The 20,610-nt window shown below is 36.3% G+C and overlaps 1 protein-coding gene and 1 long non-coding RNA gene across 5 annotated transcripts in view; both read left to right on the top strand.

Moving 5' to 3' along the window:
- The window catches only part of Hnf-4 (hepatocyte nuclear factor 4), an 82,334-nt gene that overhangs the window by 9,941 nt on the left and 51,783 nt on the right, over positions 1–20,610 (top strand). Inside the window, exon 1 of one of the 4 annotated variants that reach the window (XM_062673822.1) lies at positions 16,759–16,962. In XM_062673822.1, coding sequence (XP_062529806.1) covers positions 16,944–16,962 — 19 coding nt within the window. In that variant the 5' untranslated portion in view covers positions 16,759–16,943. 4 annotated transcript variants of the gene reach the window in all.
- LOC134200666 (uncharacterized) lies at positions 505–2,485 on the top strand. Its single transcript, XR_009975673.1, has 2 exons — positions 505–753; positions 2,202–2,485. It is a non-coding gene; the product is annotated as an uncharacterized LOC134200666 (long non-coding RNA).

Below are 20,610 nucleotides of genomic sequence, written 5' to 3'. Positions count from 1 at the left end.
TGATATTATAATTAGCTTTTTTACTTTCCAAAAGGGCCTCAAATTCTTGTGTGCCCAAGGGTCCCATCCTAGTTTAAGACGTCCCTGATGACAGTTCTTAGGACGGGAGCACCGCTCTTCAAGAAGGCTGGTTGGTAAGTGTAATGGCGTCTACGCGCCTCCATCGGCTAGGCTCTGTCGTAGCTCGAAGTTAGCAGACTTCTGATACCGCAATCGTGCTGCCATCTCTCGGGAATCGTGCTGCGTTTCGTTTAGCTACCAAAGTAATAACCGTCTCCGACAAATAAATGAACAAATTGGCAAAAACTCAATCTCGTAACGTAACAAATAAACCTTTACAATTCTTTCTTTCCTTCAGATTTTAATGATTTTTTTGCTCTAGAAGTTCACGCCCTACGCACCATACGTAAATGTTTATAGAAACTATTAGATGTTAGGAGTTTCAAACTTAATAATAATATTATATACATTGCTAACGGTCGTTTATTTATTTTTTCATTTCAGCACTCTGCAGAAATGGGCACACGATCAGTAATAGAAGCTTCATGCAATATAATTTATCTACTCACTTGAAAGTGCATATTTTCAATGACCATTTCTTCTCAATATAAATGCAAATTCTTGGTACAACAACACAAAATACAAACAAAACATTACAATAACAAAACAGCGAGATTGTTATTGAAGTTTATCAAATACGTTTTAGCAAAAAATCTTAAGAAAACCAAAAAATGTATACAAATTAACATATAGGTACATTTTTGTTATCTTATTATATTACTCGTATAATTATACCCAATAAATAACCTTCAAAAATTAATAATGACCGCCAAATGTCAATGACGATTTGTACTTTTTTGTATACGGATGAACGAGTTCACGTCCTACCTCATGTAAAGGGGTTACTGGTGTCCATAGACATCATCTCAATACCTTGAGACGTGAGGTCGAAGTCACAACTACATTAGGCCGCGAACTCAATTATTTACGTAATATTCCAAAGCATTAATCTCAATTACAAATAGTTTTCAAATCTCATTCGAATCTATGATTCACGCGTAAGCCTCATTGCCCTGTATGTTGTAGGGACAGATAATTAGGTAAAAACAACCAGACCCAGACCGTTATTTAGTATCGGTCTGAAAATTCTAATCTTAGATTCCTTATCTGACAACACTTAGCCCTGTGATAGATTATGTACGTATTCGTAGGGATCGTGTTGCTCAGCAGTTGCCATGACCTAAAGTCACCGCGCATTATAGATAACTACTCACAGCTCCGTGTTGCATCTCAATTCTTTACTGTTCGAACATCAAATTATTACCTTTTTATTTATAGTGCAGCAGAACCACACGATACACGATAATATAAAACATTTTTGCTTTGGGTGTTCGAATCCCGCAGGCAGGTACCTTTTTTTTAAATAATCATCGTTCACGATTGAGTTCCACGATGAAGGAATAACATCGTGTAATAAAACTCGAACCCGCAAAATTTATACTGTACGTAATTGCTGGTGGTAGGGGGTCTTGTAAGCTCACACGGATAGGTACCATCGTCCTGCCTATTTTGGCCGTGAAACTATAATGCTGCTAAGTTTGAAGGGCGGGCAGCCTTTGTACAATAAAAACTGAGACCTTAGAACTCATATCTCAAGGTGGGTAGCGGCATTTACGTTGTAGATGTCTATAGGCTCCCTTTTTTCCTACCTATGCTGATAGCCTTGAGAGGCTATAGCAGGTTCGCCCTAACGTGTAGGTGAGCTCACTTACGGGGCTCAAACCGGAGTGCTGCTAACACTGGCCCTAGCAAGAGCAGTGCTTCGCAGAATCTACCACCGGATCGGAAACGCGACCCACTGAGAAGATCCGGCGAGAATCCCAGTGGGCTGTGTCTGTGGGTTGTATAGGCTCCGGTAACCACTAAACACTAGGTGGGGCCGTGAGCTCGTCCACCCATCTAAGCAATAAAACAAATCCTGATGCAATTGCGTAGGGAAATTCTGAGCATAGCTCTCTCCATTCTTTCTGGGACAAACTGTACAGCTAAGCAAGTCTAACTTCGAAGGGAAGTAATCAATCATCGAATCCTAGTCGAATGGGCTGCGTTCGGGAAGCTCCGCATGATCTATTCATTCTTCCTAATACACGGGAGATTCTCAAAACGTAAGTCTGACTAATTTGTGTTTGCATCTCTTACAGCACTGACACATGGTTGCGCACCACGACCTCGTGTGAAGGCTCAAAGTCGCGAACTAAAGAGAATTGATTATTATTAAAAAAATACTGTTATAACTACTTTGTTATTCCTAAAACTGAATGAGCAAACTTCAAATCCAAGATTGTTATGACCCTGAGAAAACACATCACTGACATATTAAAAAAGGACAAATAGAACTTATATTTATTCAATTACGAATGTTTCGATAAACATGTTTATCATTCAAGTTTCGCATTATTCTCGAATACAGAAATGTGCTAACTTAGTTATAATCTTTTCATTATAAATAGTACCATAAGATGGTAGAGACAGTTTATACAAGTAAGTCTTTCAACACCGGTTTTGGTCTTGAATGATAAATTAAAATCTAAAATGACTTCATAATCCTCTTCCTTTATCTCAGGCAGAAGTATTAGGTGAGTCTTCCTGTAGGAATTTTAGTAAATTGGTAATAAAGAATAATCATTTTTACTTAAAAAAAATCTCGGAATACTGTCATGGATATTTCATCTTAATATTGCAGTGTTCCTTACTCAAGAATCATGGGTTCGTTTTTCAATAGACTTGTCCTTCTGTGTCCAAAATTGATACAAGCAGCGGAAATAATTAGGACCTATTGCGTTACATTCGGCTCAGTCAACGTTTGATTTGGATAATCTTTATTCATACCGCATGTCTTGTTTGGAAAATATTCTTTGTCGCTGGGTAGTAATAGTATAATATAATACCAACGTGTCGATCCTCCATGAACTCCAGATAAAGACGAGGCTTTCTACCATCTGCCTACGTAGAGTTCTGGAATACTTTGGTCACAATGCTAGAAAGGATCACGGCAGCTTGGAGAAGCTAATGGTGACTGGCAAGGTGAACGAAAGAAGACCACGAGGTAGAGGCCCGACACGTTGGACTGACCAGATCCGCACTACCCTCGACACCACAGCTTACGATGCTCTACACTCAGCGGCAGATAGAGGCAAATGGCGTGGAATGGTCCGTAATAAACTCTTGTTGCGAGGAGGTGGTCACGACCCTCAGTATTGAGGAAACCGAAGTAGAAGAAGTATGTAATTATATATTGCCTATATCTACGCCTTGTTTAAACGAAAAAAAACATTACAAATTCTTTTTTGTAGGTCGATCTTAGTAATTCAAAGTTTTAAATTCATGATTAATTCAAAACAAAACAAAACTCGTTCGCCTTTGTTTTTGAAAGCTATCATTATTTTCAAAGCCAAGATTATTATCATATTATGAATAAGAATAACACCACATTTAAATGAACAAGAAAAAAAAATTAAAGCATAAATTTAAAATAAATAAATAAATACTATAAATAAAGAAATACTCTCAAATCGTTTGATACTTTAATTATTTCATTAATCTCTAGTCTAAAACTATGGTAAAATGTTTGTTGTATGGTAAAATGTAAAACAAAAAACTTAGGTACACAAAAAGCCGTTTACATGATTAAAAAACAAAAAAATACACACACGACTATATAGATCTTACAGGTCTATAGGATTAAATCTGAGAGAGAGCGAGACAGAATACTTTTGAAAATTACACTTCTGTCGTGTGCTAACGGCATTTTTTTTTTATTACTGTGAAGACGAACTAGCGGTCCTGGGTTACGCGGAAATTAAGTTGGCGTGGAATAAAAGATATTGTGTTTTTCAGACCAAAACGCATGATAACTTTGCGACATACTATTATAAAGACACCACCCGTTGCGACATATTATTATAAGGATACCAATCAGTTCGTCTTCAGAATACACATAGCAAAAGGACATCATGTAGTAATTAAACAAATAGGAAAATAGGTTTAGACGGAGGACGAGAGTCAGCGTATGGTCATAATACCCACAAATAACTTAGGAGAAAATCCTACTCTGATATCGAATGTGGAACAATCCACTTTTATTCACTGCTTAATCATATTCTACGTGACTTCCACGGTGAAAGAATAACACGTGTAGTAAAAATAAAATCCGTAAAATTATAATTCGTGTAATCACTGGTGGTAGGACCTCGTGAGTCCGCACGGGTAAGTACCACCACCCTACCCATTTTTGCGTGAAGCAGTAATGCGTTTCGGTTTGAAGGGTGGGGCTGCCGTTGTAACTATACTGATACCTTAGAACTCATATTTCAACGTGGGTGGCGGCATTTATGTGCGTTGTAGATGTCTGTTGGCTCCGATAAACATTTAACACCAGGTGGGCTGTGAGCTCGTCCACTCATCTATGCAATAAATAAACAAATAAACCAATTAAACATTAATTCAAAAGTAAAAAATCAAAGTCGACGCAATTTTTTTATATTCTTTAAACTGTATATATCTATACCTACATATTAAACAATAATACAATCACTGTATCAGTTATTGAGTGATTTTTAAATTTGATACTATCAAAAAAAAAAAACAACAAAAAAATATTATCGACAATCAAGAACAACTGAAGCGATAATCAAAAGCTTTTAGATACTTTATATTTTATTGACATTAATATTTTACAAACAAGATTTCATTCAATGAATTCGAATCGGACACATAAATATACATTAAGGTAAACCGAAAATTTCTTTTAAAATATAAAATAATGTATTCCGTACGAAAATAGCACTTGAATTTTTTTTTAAATGAAGGATTACTGGCGGCCCGTAGGCCTTCCGGTTTCACCAGGACAAGTGGGCGAGCAAAGGCTTAGCCAGGAGGGGATGAGATTTGTTAACAGCTACCCGAGTGGCTCTGCCTAACAACTCAAGGGCAACTGCTTCACGAATCAATACCAGGACCAGTAGGGGGGTCCTACTGGTTAATTTTTGTAACTCATTGGAATAAAGGTTTATTATTTTTATTATAGTTTTATTTATATGAAACTAGCTGACCCGGCAGACTTGGTAGTGCCTCAATCGATAAATAAAATACCTAAACTTTTGTATAAAATAAACTTAAAACAAACGAAAGGAATCTGTCCGACGGGGGACACGTCATCAAAGGAAAAACCAAAATTGTTATTTTTATTTAATTCCGAGAATTTTCATATTTATCTACCTTTTAAACCTTCTCTGGACTTCGACAAATAATCAAGACCAAAATAAGCCAAATCGGTCCAGCCGTTCTCGAGTTTTAGCGAGACTAACTAAGGAATTAATTTATATATATACCTATAATAGATATATGTAGTTGTGATATTTACTTGGAATGAATCATCATAATCACTTTGTGGTTAACTATTTTGCCCTCCAATGACGTCACAGGTGATAATGTTTCACAGAAAGCGCGTTTTTTTGTGCTGTACCTAACTTAAGAGCTGTCTGTTTTTCTATTGTCAAAAATAACATATTTATTCGCTCAAACTTATATTATTTTTCTCTTCAACAAGTTGTCCCTAGTGTATAGTTTATTATATGATTTGATGAGCAGTGCCCTCGATCTCATGATGAGTTGTTCCGCAATGATGACAGAGGTTACGCACGTGGAGGCCCCCCAACCAACGCGGCAACGCCTCAAGCACTATGTGATAAGAGATAACGTTCATATCACTTGTAAATACGCAGGTAACTCGATAGAACGCTTAATAAAATACTTTAAAGTAATCTAATCTACTTAAAAATTTTAAAACACACCTTAGCTAGTCTTATCCTCGTGTTTATTCAATGACGAATGCCCATTCTGATATTATTGACATTTTTTTAATTTAACACGGTTTGTTTTTAAATAAAAGACAATGAAAATAATTTACTTTAATTTTCTCGTCAATTTAATATGATAATAATATATTTCAGGGATTTGATCACATGACATCAATCAACTGAAGTTTTTACTTCCTATTCCATATAATCTAATGGGGTGAATACGCTTACAAGTAACACAAAGCACATAAAACATTATTGTAACCTTAAGTTTTTTCCTGTAGCTTATACGTATCATAAAATTATCTGCAATTTTGGTATTTCATATGAAATCTTTTATCGTTGAATCAGCCAAATTTAACGTTAATTAAGTCTAGCTTTAGAGTCAACGGTGTGGGTGAAGTAAGAGGGTTTTTTTTGGAACAGAGATTGCTTGTGGTTCTGTAGCCTTTCTGGCTTCACCAGGACGGATGAGCGATCACGGGCTCTGTTAGAAGACGTGGGATGAAAGAAATAACAACTGCCTGAGCGCTACTACTCGTATTCTCATTGCTTATGTCTTATATACTTACAAAGTAAACAAACATTAACCTTGTGGTAAATAGTTCTTAACCTACCGCATAAACGTGGATAATTACGCAACGACAATGCTACATCCCTAAAAACAATAAAATCAGAAATACACCAAAACACAAACCTTATTGAGAAGTATTGTTGCGTGACATATGTATTGTAAATCTTTGCCAATGTTTTTGTTATTAAATATCTTTCAAAGAGTAAACGAATCCGGGTCGATGCGCCCGTGCTTATCGTATTTATTTTCTTATCAAAAACGAAACATGATATAAATATAATTACGATTCCTTCAAATGTAGGCGGCCACTGAACGAGAGTTTGGTGAATTAATTTCCGTAAAATGTTGCCTTGAAGTAATCCTGAATTCTACGTCTAAGGGTTATTTTATGATAAAAGCTTAGTAACCGTGACTTTTTTTATTACTTAGATGGGTGGACGAGCTCACGGCCTACCTTTTTTTTTTTTTTTTTTGGTCAGGAGGAAATCGCCGGACTTCCGCCCTCCACTGGGGATAGAGGGCGGAGCATGTCAGAGTCGAACTGACTAAAACCTCCTGTCGCTCAACAACCAACGTCCAAACCTCGCATGAGACAGAACTCATGAAAAGGCAGAGGGGGGAAAGTGAAGCGTTTAGTGCGGAGCACATCTCTCCCATCACCCTCCCCCTCGGGACGCCGGACCGGCGGTCGTCGGCGCCACGACCACCAGCCCTCTCGGTCGGCAGGCTATCCGAAGCCCGCCTAGATGGCGCCGGTTAGAGTGAGCTATCCTACGGAATACCCCGCTGGACCAGAACCAGCGTGAGTCGAGGATAGCCGGCCTTCCATCACCCGGATGCTCTTACGTAAAACGCGTGCAGAGCAGCTTGCACGTCGTCTTCTTAGGCCCCCTTCGCCGGTCCCCAGACCGACATGTGAGGGGGACCCGAAACACTTAGAGGGCCAGGGCTTGGGCGAGATCCGCCTCCCTGGCCCCCGCTCGACGGCGGCGGGATTGTGCGTCTCTCACGCGCCCCGCCGCCTCCTTCTGCGAGATGGTGCACTCGCAGAAGTCGAGCATCGCCTTCCACGACTCGTCGTCGCCGAGCATCGATGCCACAACACTCGGCAACGACAAGTCGTTTCCTACTTTTGCGACGAGGACACGGCGCCACCCCTCCCATGCGGGGCAGGCGACGAGCGTATGCTCTGCCGTGTCCAAGTCGCAATCACAATGGTGGCACTCTGCCGTCGGCTCGGCTCTGATCCGGTGCAGGAACTCACCGAAACAACCATGCCCAGTGAGCACCTGCGTGAGCCGGAAAGTGAGGCGTCCTCTGTCACGATTCACCCAATCCACAAGGACCGGGCGAATCGCCTCGACGGTCCTACGACCGGCCGAAGGATCAGCCAGCCGCCTGGACCATGACTCCAGCAACCTAAGTAGTTATACCGGAGCCCATATACATCTACAACGTAAATGCCGTCACCTACCTTGAGATAAGAGTTCTAAGGTCTCAGTATAGTTACAACGGCTGCCCCGCCCTTCAAACCGAAACGCATTACTGCTTCACGACAAAAATAGGCAGGGTGGTGGTATCTACCCGTGTGGACTCACAAGAGGTCCTACCACCAGTAAGACTTAGACTATATCAACAGTAGATCCCAAAAGCATTCTAATTCGGTGAAGTAGACATCGGATGGTGTAGAGGTTGTCTTGTTGTATCCGAAAAACTAAGGCATTTAATAGATTTGGCGCAAGTAAGGACACGCTGTTTTCCAAATGTCACTAAAAAAGTAACTTGACACAACGGTTTTGTTTTGTATAATCCGCTTAGCATGCAATAAAAACGGAAGAAAAAAAAATATCGAAACCACTTTATTTTAGTAAAATCCAACTAAAATCTTTATCATATTAGATATGCTTAAACTGGTTTGCGACTCAAAGATTAAGTAGGAATAAAATTTCCGATAGAAATTAAAAATATAGTCATCGAAATTGATTTATAAGAGAATGCAGTAAAATTAAAATTGCTGTTTCGGCTTTATTTTCGAACTCAAATAATTCATTTTCGATTGGAATGTTCCTTTTATTCATTATTATACATTCTTGTGTTACCATGCAATAAAATCAAATAGAAATCATCTTTTAACAGCACGAGACAGCTAGACTGATGGATACGGAAGAAAAAAGGCTTCTATACGTATATTAAACTTATTCAAGGTAACTTATTTAGTAACGAGGCAGTACTTATACACTTTGTGGCCTTCCTTTTGTATTTGTGTAAACAGTGAAAAAATTTTAATACAAAACATCATCTTCAAACATGTTTTTATTTATTTAATCAATTGCATATTAATAACACACCGTATTACAACTTATCTTAGAAATAAATGAACAATTTTTGAGCCTGGTCGGCTTAATGACATACGGATGGGTTAGTGCATAAGTGGAATTAATTGGGAACTCAATAAAACAAATTGTTGATACAAATTTTACCACCTCCCAGCTACACAAAAAAAAAATTACTGGTAAGTATAGATCGAACTTTCATTCCCTATCGTATATTTTCCAAAAATCATCATTTCTAAATACCTTAGAACGATAACGGTTCATAGTCTAACGGGGCTTTGATTGACAAAGTTAAATTTTTAGGCGTTGCATAATATAAAATCGGCAAAGGCAACGATTGATGTACCTTGATAACAGACATACAATTTTTTTCAACATTTGTGAATAACCAAAAAAGAAATGAAATTAAATGTATAAATATATAACTCTCCATTGTTCGAAACAATTTTTTAATTGTAAATTTATAATATAATATTACTTGGTTTACGACCTCAATGACGTCCGATTAAATAAAAATAACATGAAAGTGCCTATAATTAACTCAAACAGACACTAAACTAAAAAAAAAAAACAAGTTACTTAGAGACATCAAATGTAATTAAACATTAACTATCTAGCCTGTGGTCTAAATTAGTCTTAAGCATTACGTAATGAATATGTAAAGAAACATACAATTTTAATTAAAAATGACTATAAAAAAGTAATATAATACCTACTTCAATTAAATAATGTAATAATGAAATAGAACTTGCGAAGGCCAGGTTTATAAAAACGCTTGCATTAAGATGAACAGACGAATAGTCTTGGGTTTTATGTTTCGAATGTGATTTGCGTGTATGTAATTTATATAATTTACGTGTAGGTAGCTGATGTAAGTTTGTTTGAATTATTTTCAAAACTATTTTTATTTAAAATTAAAACTATTTAACGGCCGTCTGGTGTAGTGGTGAGTGACATGGTTACTACACAAGGGGTCGCGGGTTCGAATCCCGCCAAGGGAGGATATTTGTATGATAAATATATAAATGTCTTTTCCATGGTTATGGATGTACCTTAAATTTATGTATGTGTATAATAAAAATCTTTTCCGTTATCTGGTACCTGTAACACAAGTTCTTTACGAACTTACCACGGGACCAGTTAACGTGGCGTGATTGTTAGTAAATATTTATTTATTATTTATTTATTTTTACGGTTTAATCTCTTGTTTTTTTAATGTCGTTCTATTATTTCCGATTTTTCGACTTCACACTTTTCTCAGTGACGGACCTCGTTCGTCGTCTATTAATCCTTAAAAGTAGTTTTAATTATATCTACGACTCCCGAAAACTGAAGATACTTAGTATATTTATTTACCCAGAGGAGCGCATCTAATACAAATGCGTACAAAGCAACATATTTTCCAACAACGCTAAATAGGTAACCAATGTTATGGTAATATTCGAAAGATAAATTGAACCTCAAAATTATCAGTTACCTTGTTATCACGCAACCTTATAAGGTAATATGTTGTTTTTAAATAGTCGGCCATGAGAGCCTAAGCCCTAATTACATAAACAACAGTTTACTTTATCAAGGCAAAGGCACAGACCATAATTTCGGATACATTGTCTTTAGTAAGCTTAAATGGCCATATTCGTACAATGTTTTCTTCGGTTTTTGCTAGTCTTTAGATGTAATTAAAACTAATTTTACGATTTAATCTCGTGTTTTTTTTTATTGTTGTGTATTATATTATTTGCGACAATTCGAATACTTTACATTTTTCGTAATCATGGGCGACTATTGTGGTTCGTCAACGTTTGCATATTATTATTATTATTATTATTTCCTACCTATGCTGATAGCCTTGAAAGGCTATTTCAGCTTCTCCTTGACATGTAGGTGAGTTGACGGGGCTCAAGCCGGGAGTGTTGCTAACACTGGCCCTAGCAAGAGGAGTGCTTCGCAGAATCTACCACCGGATCGGAAACGCAGCCCACTGAGAAGATCCGGTGAGGAACTCAGTGGACTTTAATATTAAGTTAGCACAATTTACAAATTCAAAGTTTAAGCTGTAAAAGTAATTTTAATTAGGCACTATTAGTAGTCGTATGCTGCTTGAAATAAAAATAAATTATCGTTATAATTACAACAGATATATTAATTGTAATTAGTATAAATTTTTTTGCCACGTAGGTACCATCCGGCTATGGAATGAGCTCCCCTCCACGGTGTTTCCCGAGCGCTATGACATGTCCTTCTTCAAACGAGGCTTGTGGAGAGTATTAAGCGGTAGGCAGCGGCTTGGCTCTGCCCCTGGCATTGCTGAAGTCCATGGGCGACGGTAACCACTCACCGTCAGGCGGGCCGTATGCCCGTCTGCATACAAAAGCAATTAAAAAAAAATATTGCTATCTGGCTATTGACCCTGATGATTTTGGAATCAAATGTAAAGAGACCGTTCTCGAAAGGAAAAAACGAGAATTACCGTTATAGTATAAACATGAGCATAAACACACTGAAAGGTTTAGTTTCGTTTTGTGTGTTATACCGAGTTTGAAATCAAAAAGCAACATCGAAATCGGTTCACAACAAAATTCTGAGTTAACCGACATAAAAAAAACAGTCGAATTGAGAACTTCCACCCTTTTTGAAGCTAGTTAAAAAAAGGAAAATCGTTTGATAAACAGAAGAGATATTCAACTTTTTTGGATTTGCGTATGTATGTCTATTAATTATTGATTAGTTAGTTGATTAGTTGAACGTCAAGGAGAAGCTGAAATAGCCTCTCAGGACATAAAGGTCTTAGAAATTTCTATTCGATCCAACTGATCCCCTCTTTTTATTCCTACCTATGTTGTTAGCCTTGAGAGGCTAAAACAGAGTTACCCTAGCGTGTAAGTGGGCTCTCGTGGCTCAAACCAGGAGGCGTTGCTAACACTGGCCCTAGCCATAGCCGTGCTTCGCAGAATCTACCACCGGATCGGAAACACGACCCACTGAGAAGATCCGGCGAGAAACTCAGTGGACTAGGTCTATAGGCTAGTTTACTCGCCGAACCCTTCGTCACAAGCGACGGGTTCGATGAGAACGGTAACGATCCCCTCTCGGTGTTGCAGCAGCTTTGTGCTGGATCACCGTATCCAATGAGCTGGTCGAAGACCTCGAAACATCACTTAACCCACAGCATCAGCCGGCTAATTTGTCGCCGGAAAATTTCAGCGGGATACGATTCCGATTCGGTGGTAAATGCATTCGTGAAGCGGTTGCCTTTGAGATACTAGGTTCCTTGAATCAAGCGAAAGTCAGAAGCGAGTGAAAATTCTTTCAATGAAAACAAATTGTGTAGTTTCTAACATGCTGCCAATTTCTACAGCGAAACATTCAAAACAATGCATTTCAATTCGACCTCACGGTTCAAGGTGATCCATTGCATTATTTTCTTTTGCTATTCAGATATGTAATGACTTTTTTGGCCTACCTATTCTAGTGAGCGGGGTTTCTACCCCGAAACATACAAAACAATGCATTTCAATTCGACCTCACGGTTCAAGGTGATCCGTTGCGTTCTTTCCATTTCTATTCAGATAGCCTATAGTAATGACTTTTTTTGCCTACCTATTCTAGTAAGTAGGGTTATACTAGATTTTCCGAACGTGAAGGCGAGTTCTTGGGGCTCAGCCTGGTGAAGTTGCTAACACTAGCCCTATTAAGGGCATTGTTTGGCTGAATCTACCACCAGACCGGAATCGAGACCCGCTGAGAAGATCCGGTGAAAAACTAAGTGGGTTGCGTCTGATTGTAGAAGTAGCGGATTGGGAAACCATCTGTTTTGATATCAGTTGAATAACGTCTAGAGCTAAAGCGTTGCAGGTATGAATGGATTGTAAAAATGAACCAATGTGTCATTGAATGGCAGCACAGCACACGGCTGCCAAGCGCTAAGAGGTAACAGCCGCGACGCCTTTGCCAAATGCAGCGAGAAGTGTCGTGATACATCATCGGCTGCATATTATTAGATGCGTTGCATAATTACATGTGATGTGTATATGTAAAACAAGTGCTTGCTGTAAAGCTCACATCATCACATTAGACTCTACACGTCTTAAGCTATCCCAGACCTTGACAGATTTTTCCGAGTGATCGACTTAAAACGACCTGTATGCAACGCCTGTTTAAGATCTTTCTCAAACATGTTCCTTCATTGATAAATTTTATTATGAAATATTCCAGCCTGTTTTTCTCCTAAATCTTTTCTATCACAATGACAGTCGATTCTATCTGCTATGTGAGGCAATTTTATTAAATATGAATTAGATTTACGTTAAAGAACTAACAAGCTAGTTAAGTTGATCTTTAAGGCACATTTCCGAATAACATTACTTCTGCGAATATACTTAATCTGGGTTAGATCTCCGATTCAAGACCATTTTTGTTAAAGATCCAATGTGTACAAGCTCCACTCCGCCCTGATTATGAGAGAATTTCTAGAACTTCTTGTACCATTTAAGACTTCTTCCATCGTTCTGTATATTGAAGTAGCAGATCTACCCAACACAAAGCCGTGTTGCAACACAAATTCTGGAATACTTCGACTCAGCGTTATCGCATGAACTTATTTAATCACAATAGTTTGTTTTATTTATCAACTTCACAGCTCTAAATGTGTCGATTGTTAAAGACCGTAAATTACCCATTTATCTTGTTTCGAGAAAGACAATTACAATGCGCGCTATACGACTAATCAGTAGTTATTATAGAATTGTTAATAATAAAATTGGAGAAGACAAATATAAGCTTTCAATGTTATCTTGAAATTCTTGCAGGCATAATATGGTATATATTTTGAGCAATTCGAAGAATTTTTGAGAAGACTTGCACATCAGGAACTGGTGGTAGAACGGAGTGCTATAACTAATAAATTTTATCTGGACTCTCAGTGATAACATCTTCGAGCCAATTTCCGGAGTGAAGCAATCATGGGTTTCCGTTTCAAAGATAAAATCAACAAAAATTCGTGCAGAAGCTTTAGGAATTAAGGTATATATAAAACAAACAGCCATCATATTAGTGTAAGGTTTGTTGTAAAGTAATTAAAATAAAATTTATCATGTTAAAGTTAAGGCAACTTTCGGATTGCCAACTAGCAACACTGTTGGTTCAATGACAGTAGTGGGGACGTGATATAATAAAAAAGGCGGTAGTCTAAAAAAACGGGAGAGAAAGCAGTGTATTCCGTAGTGAGCAGATATCTGAAGATTGTACTAGCGAAATTACAAATAAAGCAATACAGAATTAAGTGAGCTATTAATTGCTATCTGTGTATTTATTTCTTGGCTTTGGAAGCTAAGTCTACATTATGTATATCTCATAAGGTATTAAGAAGTTATACTAACTCAACTGAATTTCAATTCGTATATAAAATCGTCAATTTAAGATAAGCTTTGCATAATTATTAAAGCATTATCATTTATAGCATTTTTTTTTTTTTTTGAAAACAAATATTACTTGCCATATAAACGTTTTGGTATTAAGAGCTTGGATTATCATACAAAATTTATTGTTCAAAAACAACTGAAGCTGTACTTGACACAGTTCTGTTCGTCTATAAATATATATGTTGTTTTCGACTGACTTATGTTTATTTCGTATTTATTATATAACGATGGTGAACGGTATAAATAGACGACGAAGCTACTGTCGAACGTTGAGAAATGCGACTGCGTCTAAATAAAGCTTTGAACTATCCAAAATGCTAACTACATTAATAAAACAAAATGGAAATACAGTTCAATGACACATACAACAATAGTAGTTTCAAACAATTATTATTTAAAAGGTTTTCTGTATAACGATAAAAGGTCAAAAGAGTGCTAATACCAAAATAGAAACAATTAAGTAGTGAGTGAATAAAACTAAATACGTGTTTTTTTTTGTCTCATGTACATCTACTGAATCTACGAGTTCTACGACCCTATCACTTGAGACAGTGTGGAACCAAACCTACTTTCCTAATATTCTTATAACGTAGTATTAACTTCCAACGTTTCAAACACTACAGTTTACGTGATCACAGATAATCAGTCATCGGACTGAAATAATATGAATTAAAAAAATAAATAACGCGAGATCAAGCCGTAACAGTTTATATAACATATGTACATATAGATTGCTAGACAGGGCTACCCGTGATCCTATTGCTTGCGACACTGCCGAAATATCAGAAACTAACTAAAATTCGTGGGATGAACCCGTTAAATAATAGTATTTATAATGTAGATAATGATCCTAGAAAGTTTCTAATATTTGGAAGCCATGGTATAGTTTTCTAATTTGTAAGCTCTTAGGCTAACGAGCTCTTCAGTGATTACTCATTTTGAAGTACCCACTTACAAATAAAAGAAAATGTTACATAATGCAAAACTGTCATTTGGAAGCGGTATCTTAAAACTGTGTAACGAGCAATGGGATGTATTTCGTTGTTGGCATTATCACGCTATCTTAAAGTCAAGATAAACACGACCTATTGCCCAAGAAGAACCCCAATCCTGAGACGAACCGGTGAAATAAGCTTGGCAGGTATGTCTTATTAGCTAGGTGCTAAAAGAGCAGCATTGCGGCAAAGGATACCCTGAACGGCTACCTACCAAGCTATGGTAAGTCTATTGAATTCGGTATTCATCAAATTACCCATCCTTCTTTTCGTATCGTTTCGTCACCAACATATTGCTGGGAAATGATTTGCCTTATTCATATAAAGATCCGCATTTTATATGATCAGTTAGATCGAAACCTAGAGAGAAAATGTTAATCAGAGATATGCACTGAGAAAAAGAAATAGCAGAGCAAGCGCTTATCAAACAAGAATCAACATGGCTGCACGTCAGTATACAACAATCGTTTGCACAGAACTTATAAGATAAAAAATTTAAAACAAGAAAACGTGAACCTCATAAATTAATTTGAAGCTTTCTAACTGAATCTTTATGTTTGATGTGCATTAAATAATGAAATATGTTGATAATAAACGAAAAACGAAAAGGCTAAATGTCGGAAAATGTATTTTGTGAAGAACTATAAATAATAAACTCTCAAAAAAGCAACGCAAATTTGTTAATCAGTCTTCGCCATTACTGGATGTTATCGCATACGAATGTACGATAAAGTGATAGATAACATTACAGGACTTGCAGCTATAAACTAAGTGTCATTTTCTGAACACCTTGATCCTTCAATATAAAAAGTATAGATAGAATGTACCTACACTTCTAGAGTTCATTGCAAATAATCTTGTATCGAAAATTAAATGCCCTTCCTTGGAGATAACACCCAGAAATCAGAACAGCTAGGGTAAATAGTTATTTTACTAAAATTACATTTTATACTTTAATTGAATATAGGGAACAAAAATGCTTAAGTGTCTATTTAAAATTACATATCAAAATTTGTTTTTCAATTCAAACACAACGTGTACCACTAATAACCATTTATTAGTCAATTCCAAAACAGAAGAAACGTCCAAAAAATGATAAATTCAGTATTTTTCATGTAGCAAACTAGATGGCGTTGCTGTGAAATAACGAACTAAACATTTTGTGATTCGTAGCACTGCAAAATAATAATAAAAAATATGAGATTTTTGACGGGAAAGCAATCAGAAAAGTCGTGGGTATTTGTGATATTATTTATTTTGTTAATTTCGTGTCTTCTGGTTTCATTGCTTAATAACGGTAGGTTAATAATCGTTCGGCATCTGTAAAAGTGTATAAATATTGAATAATTGAAACAAAATCGCTGGGTGTGGCTCGTCGGGCTCGTTCAAAAACTCCATTAATCTCGGTTAATTATTACCATTACTCTGGATCATTATTTCATTTCATCGAATTACATTGTGCTCCAATTAGAAAGTGATTGTCGTCATAATTAATTTTTGGCTAAAAATCTAGAATCCAGCTAATAAATATATAAAAAAAAGTCAATGGTCGCGTTTTTGACGTTGACAGTTTTGGCAGTACAGTTTTGACAGTAGGATTTCAAAGTGACAACTGTGACAAGTTGTGCAGCTGTCAAAAAGCAAGTAATTAAGGGCCAAAATGTTTGGACAGACTTTTATTTATTAATTGCTTTAAATTGTATTTCGTGCCTAAAACAAGTGAAAAAGTTACAAATCTTTAATTACTGCGTATATACATAATCATGGGACTTCGAGATTCAGGTAAGTTTTTCTTGCGTAGATACAATCGTCACAAACAAGTTAATTAAAACGATTCCCTGGCAATTCTTGAGAAGTTACTTCATTTTTAACCAAGTAAGACTCTGAGTAGAATTATAGCCAAAATATATATAGCCAAAGTAGGTGTAATGCGCGAAAATCATCACAAAATATCTATTACGTCTTTGTTTACTGAACACAATTGTGCATGTGTAGTGTGTAAACTGGTTTTATGCTTGTTTTGTCAAATGTTTACTCTGACACTTAGCGATGGACCTCCTGCATCGTGATCACGGAACTAGTATACGACAGGTTCGACATTTCGACCTCTAAATAAGTTTCCTAACATGTATATGGTAGGGTTATCACCTTATGTAGGTCAATAAACATGTTTATATTTTGTCTTATTAAATAAATATGATCGAGTCTAAATGTTATTAGCGCATTTATTGGAAACCTTGCATATCCTTGTTCAATGTATATTGAAAACATTCTAGCATTATCAAATAGGGTCTCTTTTAACATTAAAGAAACAATCAGCTACTGAAAGGCATCTAGACCTGGACCTATACATATACTGGTTGTCTTTCTCTTACCCCTAGTATTTTTCAGCAACATTCATTTTGTTATCGGATATGATGGTGACACCAACCTTGTGAGCTTGCAGGGTACCCTGCTTTTCTTACTTAAAATAGTTATCAATACTGCAACAATATAGGCTCTATAGACGATAGAAAAGTGGTAGTAGTACCTACAGGAGTAGAGCCAAATCTTCAGATTAAATTTTGTTGCATATCATACATAATATATTCCAGAACAACAATTCTCCGTTCTAAGCCTATGATTATAATAAAATAATGGCAGCTTGCATGGTCCAGTATCCAAATACAATCTGAAAATTCTGAACTCTGTGTTCACCACAAACTCTTTACTTCTACAACAAGCTAAAAATCATGTAGCGACTTAACTATTTGATATAATGCAATGTTCATATATGTGGAATATGTTGCTAAGAACAAGATTGTGATTAGACTACTCCTGAAGAACTCTCCTATCAACTTCCACAGACATGTTTTGAGCTAAGTTGTTCTTAAGAGATATGAGAAATGAGTTGACAATTATGTTTGAAGAATTTCAGTCTACTGAATGAACTTGGTTTTGAAGTGCCGATGTGTAGTAAAATTACAATCAATCCTTGTGCTCACCATTCATTTATATGATAAAAACTTTGACTCTAACAAGTTTCGACTGACTAAGTGGTGAAGTAGTTAGTAGCCCCGAGTTGCCCCTGTTGTTCCGAGGGTTATGGGTTTGATTCCCACATCGGGCAAACCTTTGTGTGATGAACAGGTTTGCTTGCTCTTCATCTGAGTGTCTATTATCTATATTTGTATATATTTCAATTTATATATCTATATTTGTATATATTTCAACTTATATAACTATGTAAATATGTCAATCTCTGGTACCCATAACACAGGGAATTCTAATTTGGGTCTGGATGATTGTGCATGATTTGTTCCAAGTTGTTTATATTTTATAACCAGAATGTTCTTTTAAAATCCTTGCAACAAAGCCAGCTAGACCTATCTAATTTTTAAATGAAACTTTTAAACTTTTAAATTTTGCTCAGCAAGCTATAGAGACATATATGCACAGATAAAAATTTAATAAGTTATAAGCACAGTATGCTTATCACAAGTATTAGTTAATTGGCGATTGCTGAAACAGAACAACTTTATGAGTGAAAATTGCAATTAATGTGAGACTTTGTCCGACAGGAAGTGCAGTAGTGGCAGAGATAACCAATATTTAATAAAATTTAATCTTTGACCTCATTTGTTGGGATTGATGACAGCAATCACATGCATTAAGCCGTGGATTCAATTTTAGCTTAAAGAAATTGACATACATCAGAATAGTCATAGAATTATCATCATTTGGCTTGTTTTACGACCACGCAGCTTATGTAAACAAATGTGTCAATATTTTATGAAATTAAGACCTCGTTCTTACATCACAATATTTATGGTGTCAGTGGTCTTTAGTAACCAGTTAACACCGAATATGCTGTGGCTACCTTTATATCGTAATAAACATCCCCGTCATTTACATATTTCGTGTTTCGTACAAAACAAAGCAAGTGATGACATAATTATATAGTTTATCAGTCTCATTGGTTATGTACATTTAACCTGATGCATTTAATTGATAAACAAATTAATGATGCAATTACATACAGTAAATGCGCAAAATAATTCAGTAAGAGAAATGAAATTGACTCCTGAGATTAAAAAAAATCACCTTAATGAAATAAACAGACTACTATTTTATAGTTAGCTAACTATTAAGCAAGCTTTTTGATAATTAAATCAAACAGCAAGTATACACTTGTGCTACATTAATGCAAGAAGTGGTTAAGATCAGTATTTCCTGTATCCATTGAATGAAATATTTCACATAAACAAACAAATTTAATGTACAATAATAAAATATTCCTGTCGCTATCATTGTATAATAAAAAGAAAACATAAATACATCAAAATTAACTTTGATAAAACAATAATGCTCACTTTATCTATTTACTTATTTATCTTGAAAAATATATATCACAAATAACTCAGATAAGAATGAAATCGGTCATTAAATGATACATTATATCTAGAATGTTAACTTTTTTAGTCTTTTTTACCTTAGAAATACCAAGACAATCAATTCAATTTATTTGGAGAACATTTTTTCCTCATTTCTCCATCCTGGACTTCTATTAAATTAGTATCTCTTAAAAGAAAGACTAGGTATGCCTTCGATCAACATTGTTGATCGAAGAGGTATGCACATAAATGATACGAAACCACTATTAACACGAAACATTTGAAGAGATTACTGGTGGTAGGACCTCTTGTGAGTCCGCACGGGTAGGTACCACCGCCCCGCCTATTTCTGCCGTGAAGCAGTAATGCGTTTCGGTTTGAAGGGTGGGGCAGCCGTTGTGACTATACTTAGACCTTAGAACTATATCTCAAGGTGTGTGACGTTTTAGATGTCTATGGGCTCCAGTAACCACTTAACACCAGGTGGGCTGTGAGGTCGTCCACACATCTAAGCAATAAAAAAAAAGAGAACAATTTCAATGATGTATGCTGATATGTGCATTTAAGAGAGGTTGAGACAAATTAGTCTCAATTGCATGCTTGCGCCGTTACACTAGACCTACCAATTGACCGCCATATTATTTACCTTCTGAAGATTGTTTCTAACCGTATTGTTTCTGATTATGATTCTACACGTGCGTAACTATATAGATTACCGAGTAGTCTTTCTATTAAGCTATGGCTCCTGATGGCGTCACTATATTTTAAAATACTCTAAGACCTCTCACATTTTTTTCCAGAAATAGGGCACGATGTTTGCGCCGCTGTAATTGGCAGGTAGTCTTTGAAAACGCGAGTTCCCTTAGATTAATAAAATTTCATCAACATAAGAACGTTAAGTAAACAATTCCATTACTTAGATATCTGTTCGTACATACCCACAATAGCCTTTACGTACTTGGATTCATTGACACATTTACGCTAATGGTTCAAAAAGATCATGCAGCAAGTCTGTAAACCAGGCTTCAGAAAATCAGAACGCATTGTAAGGGTCGTT

Source organism: Bombyx mori, chromosome 19 (genome assembly GCF_030269925.1).
Source record: "Bombyx mori chromosome 19, ASM3026992v2".
Taxonomy (NCBI): Eukaryota; Metazoa; Arthropoda; class Insecta; order Lepidoptera; family Bombycidae; genus Bombyx; species Bombyx mori.
Note: the sequence above shows the minus strand (reverse complement) of the source record. Positions and strands in the feature narration are given on the sequence as shown.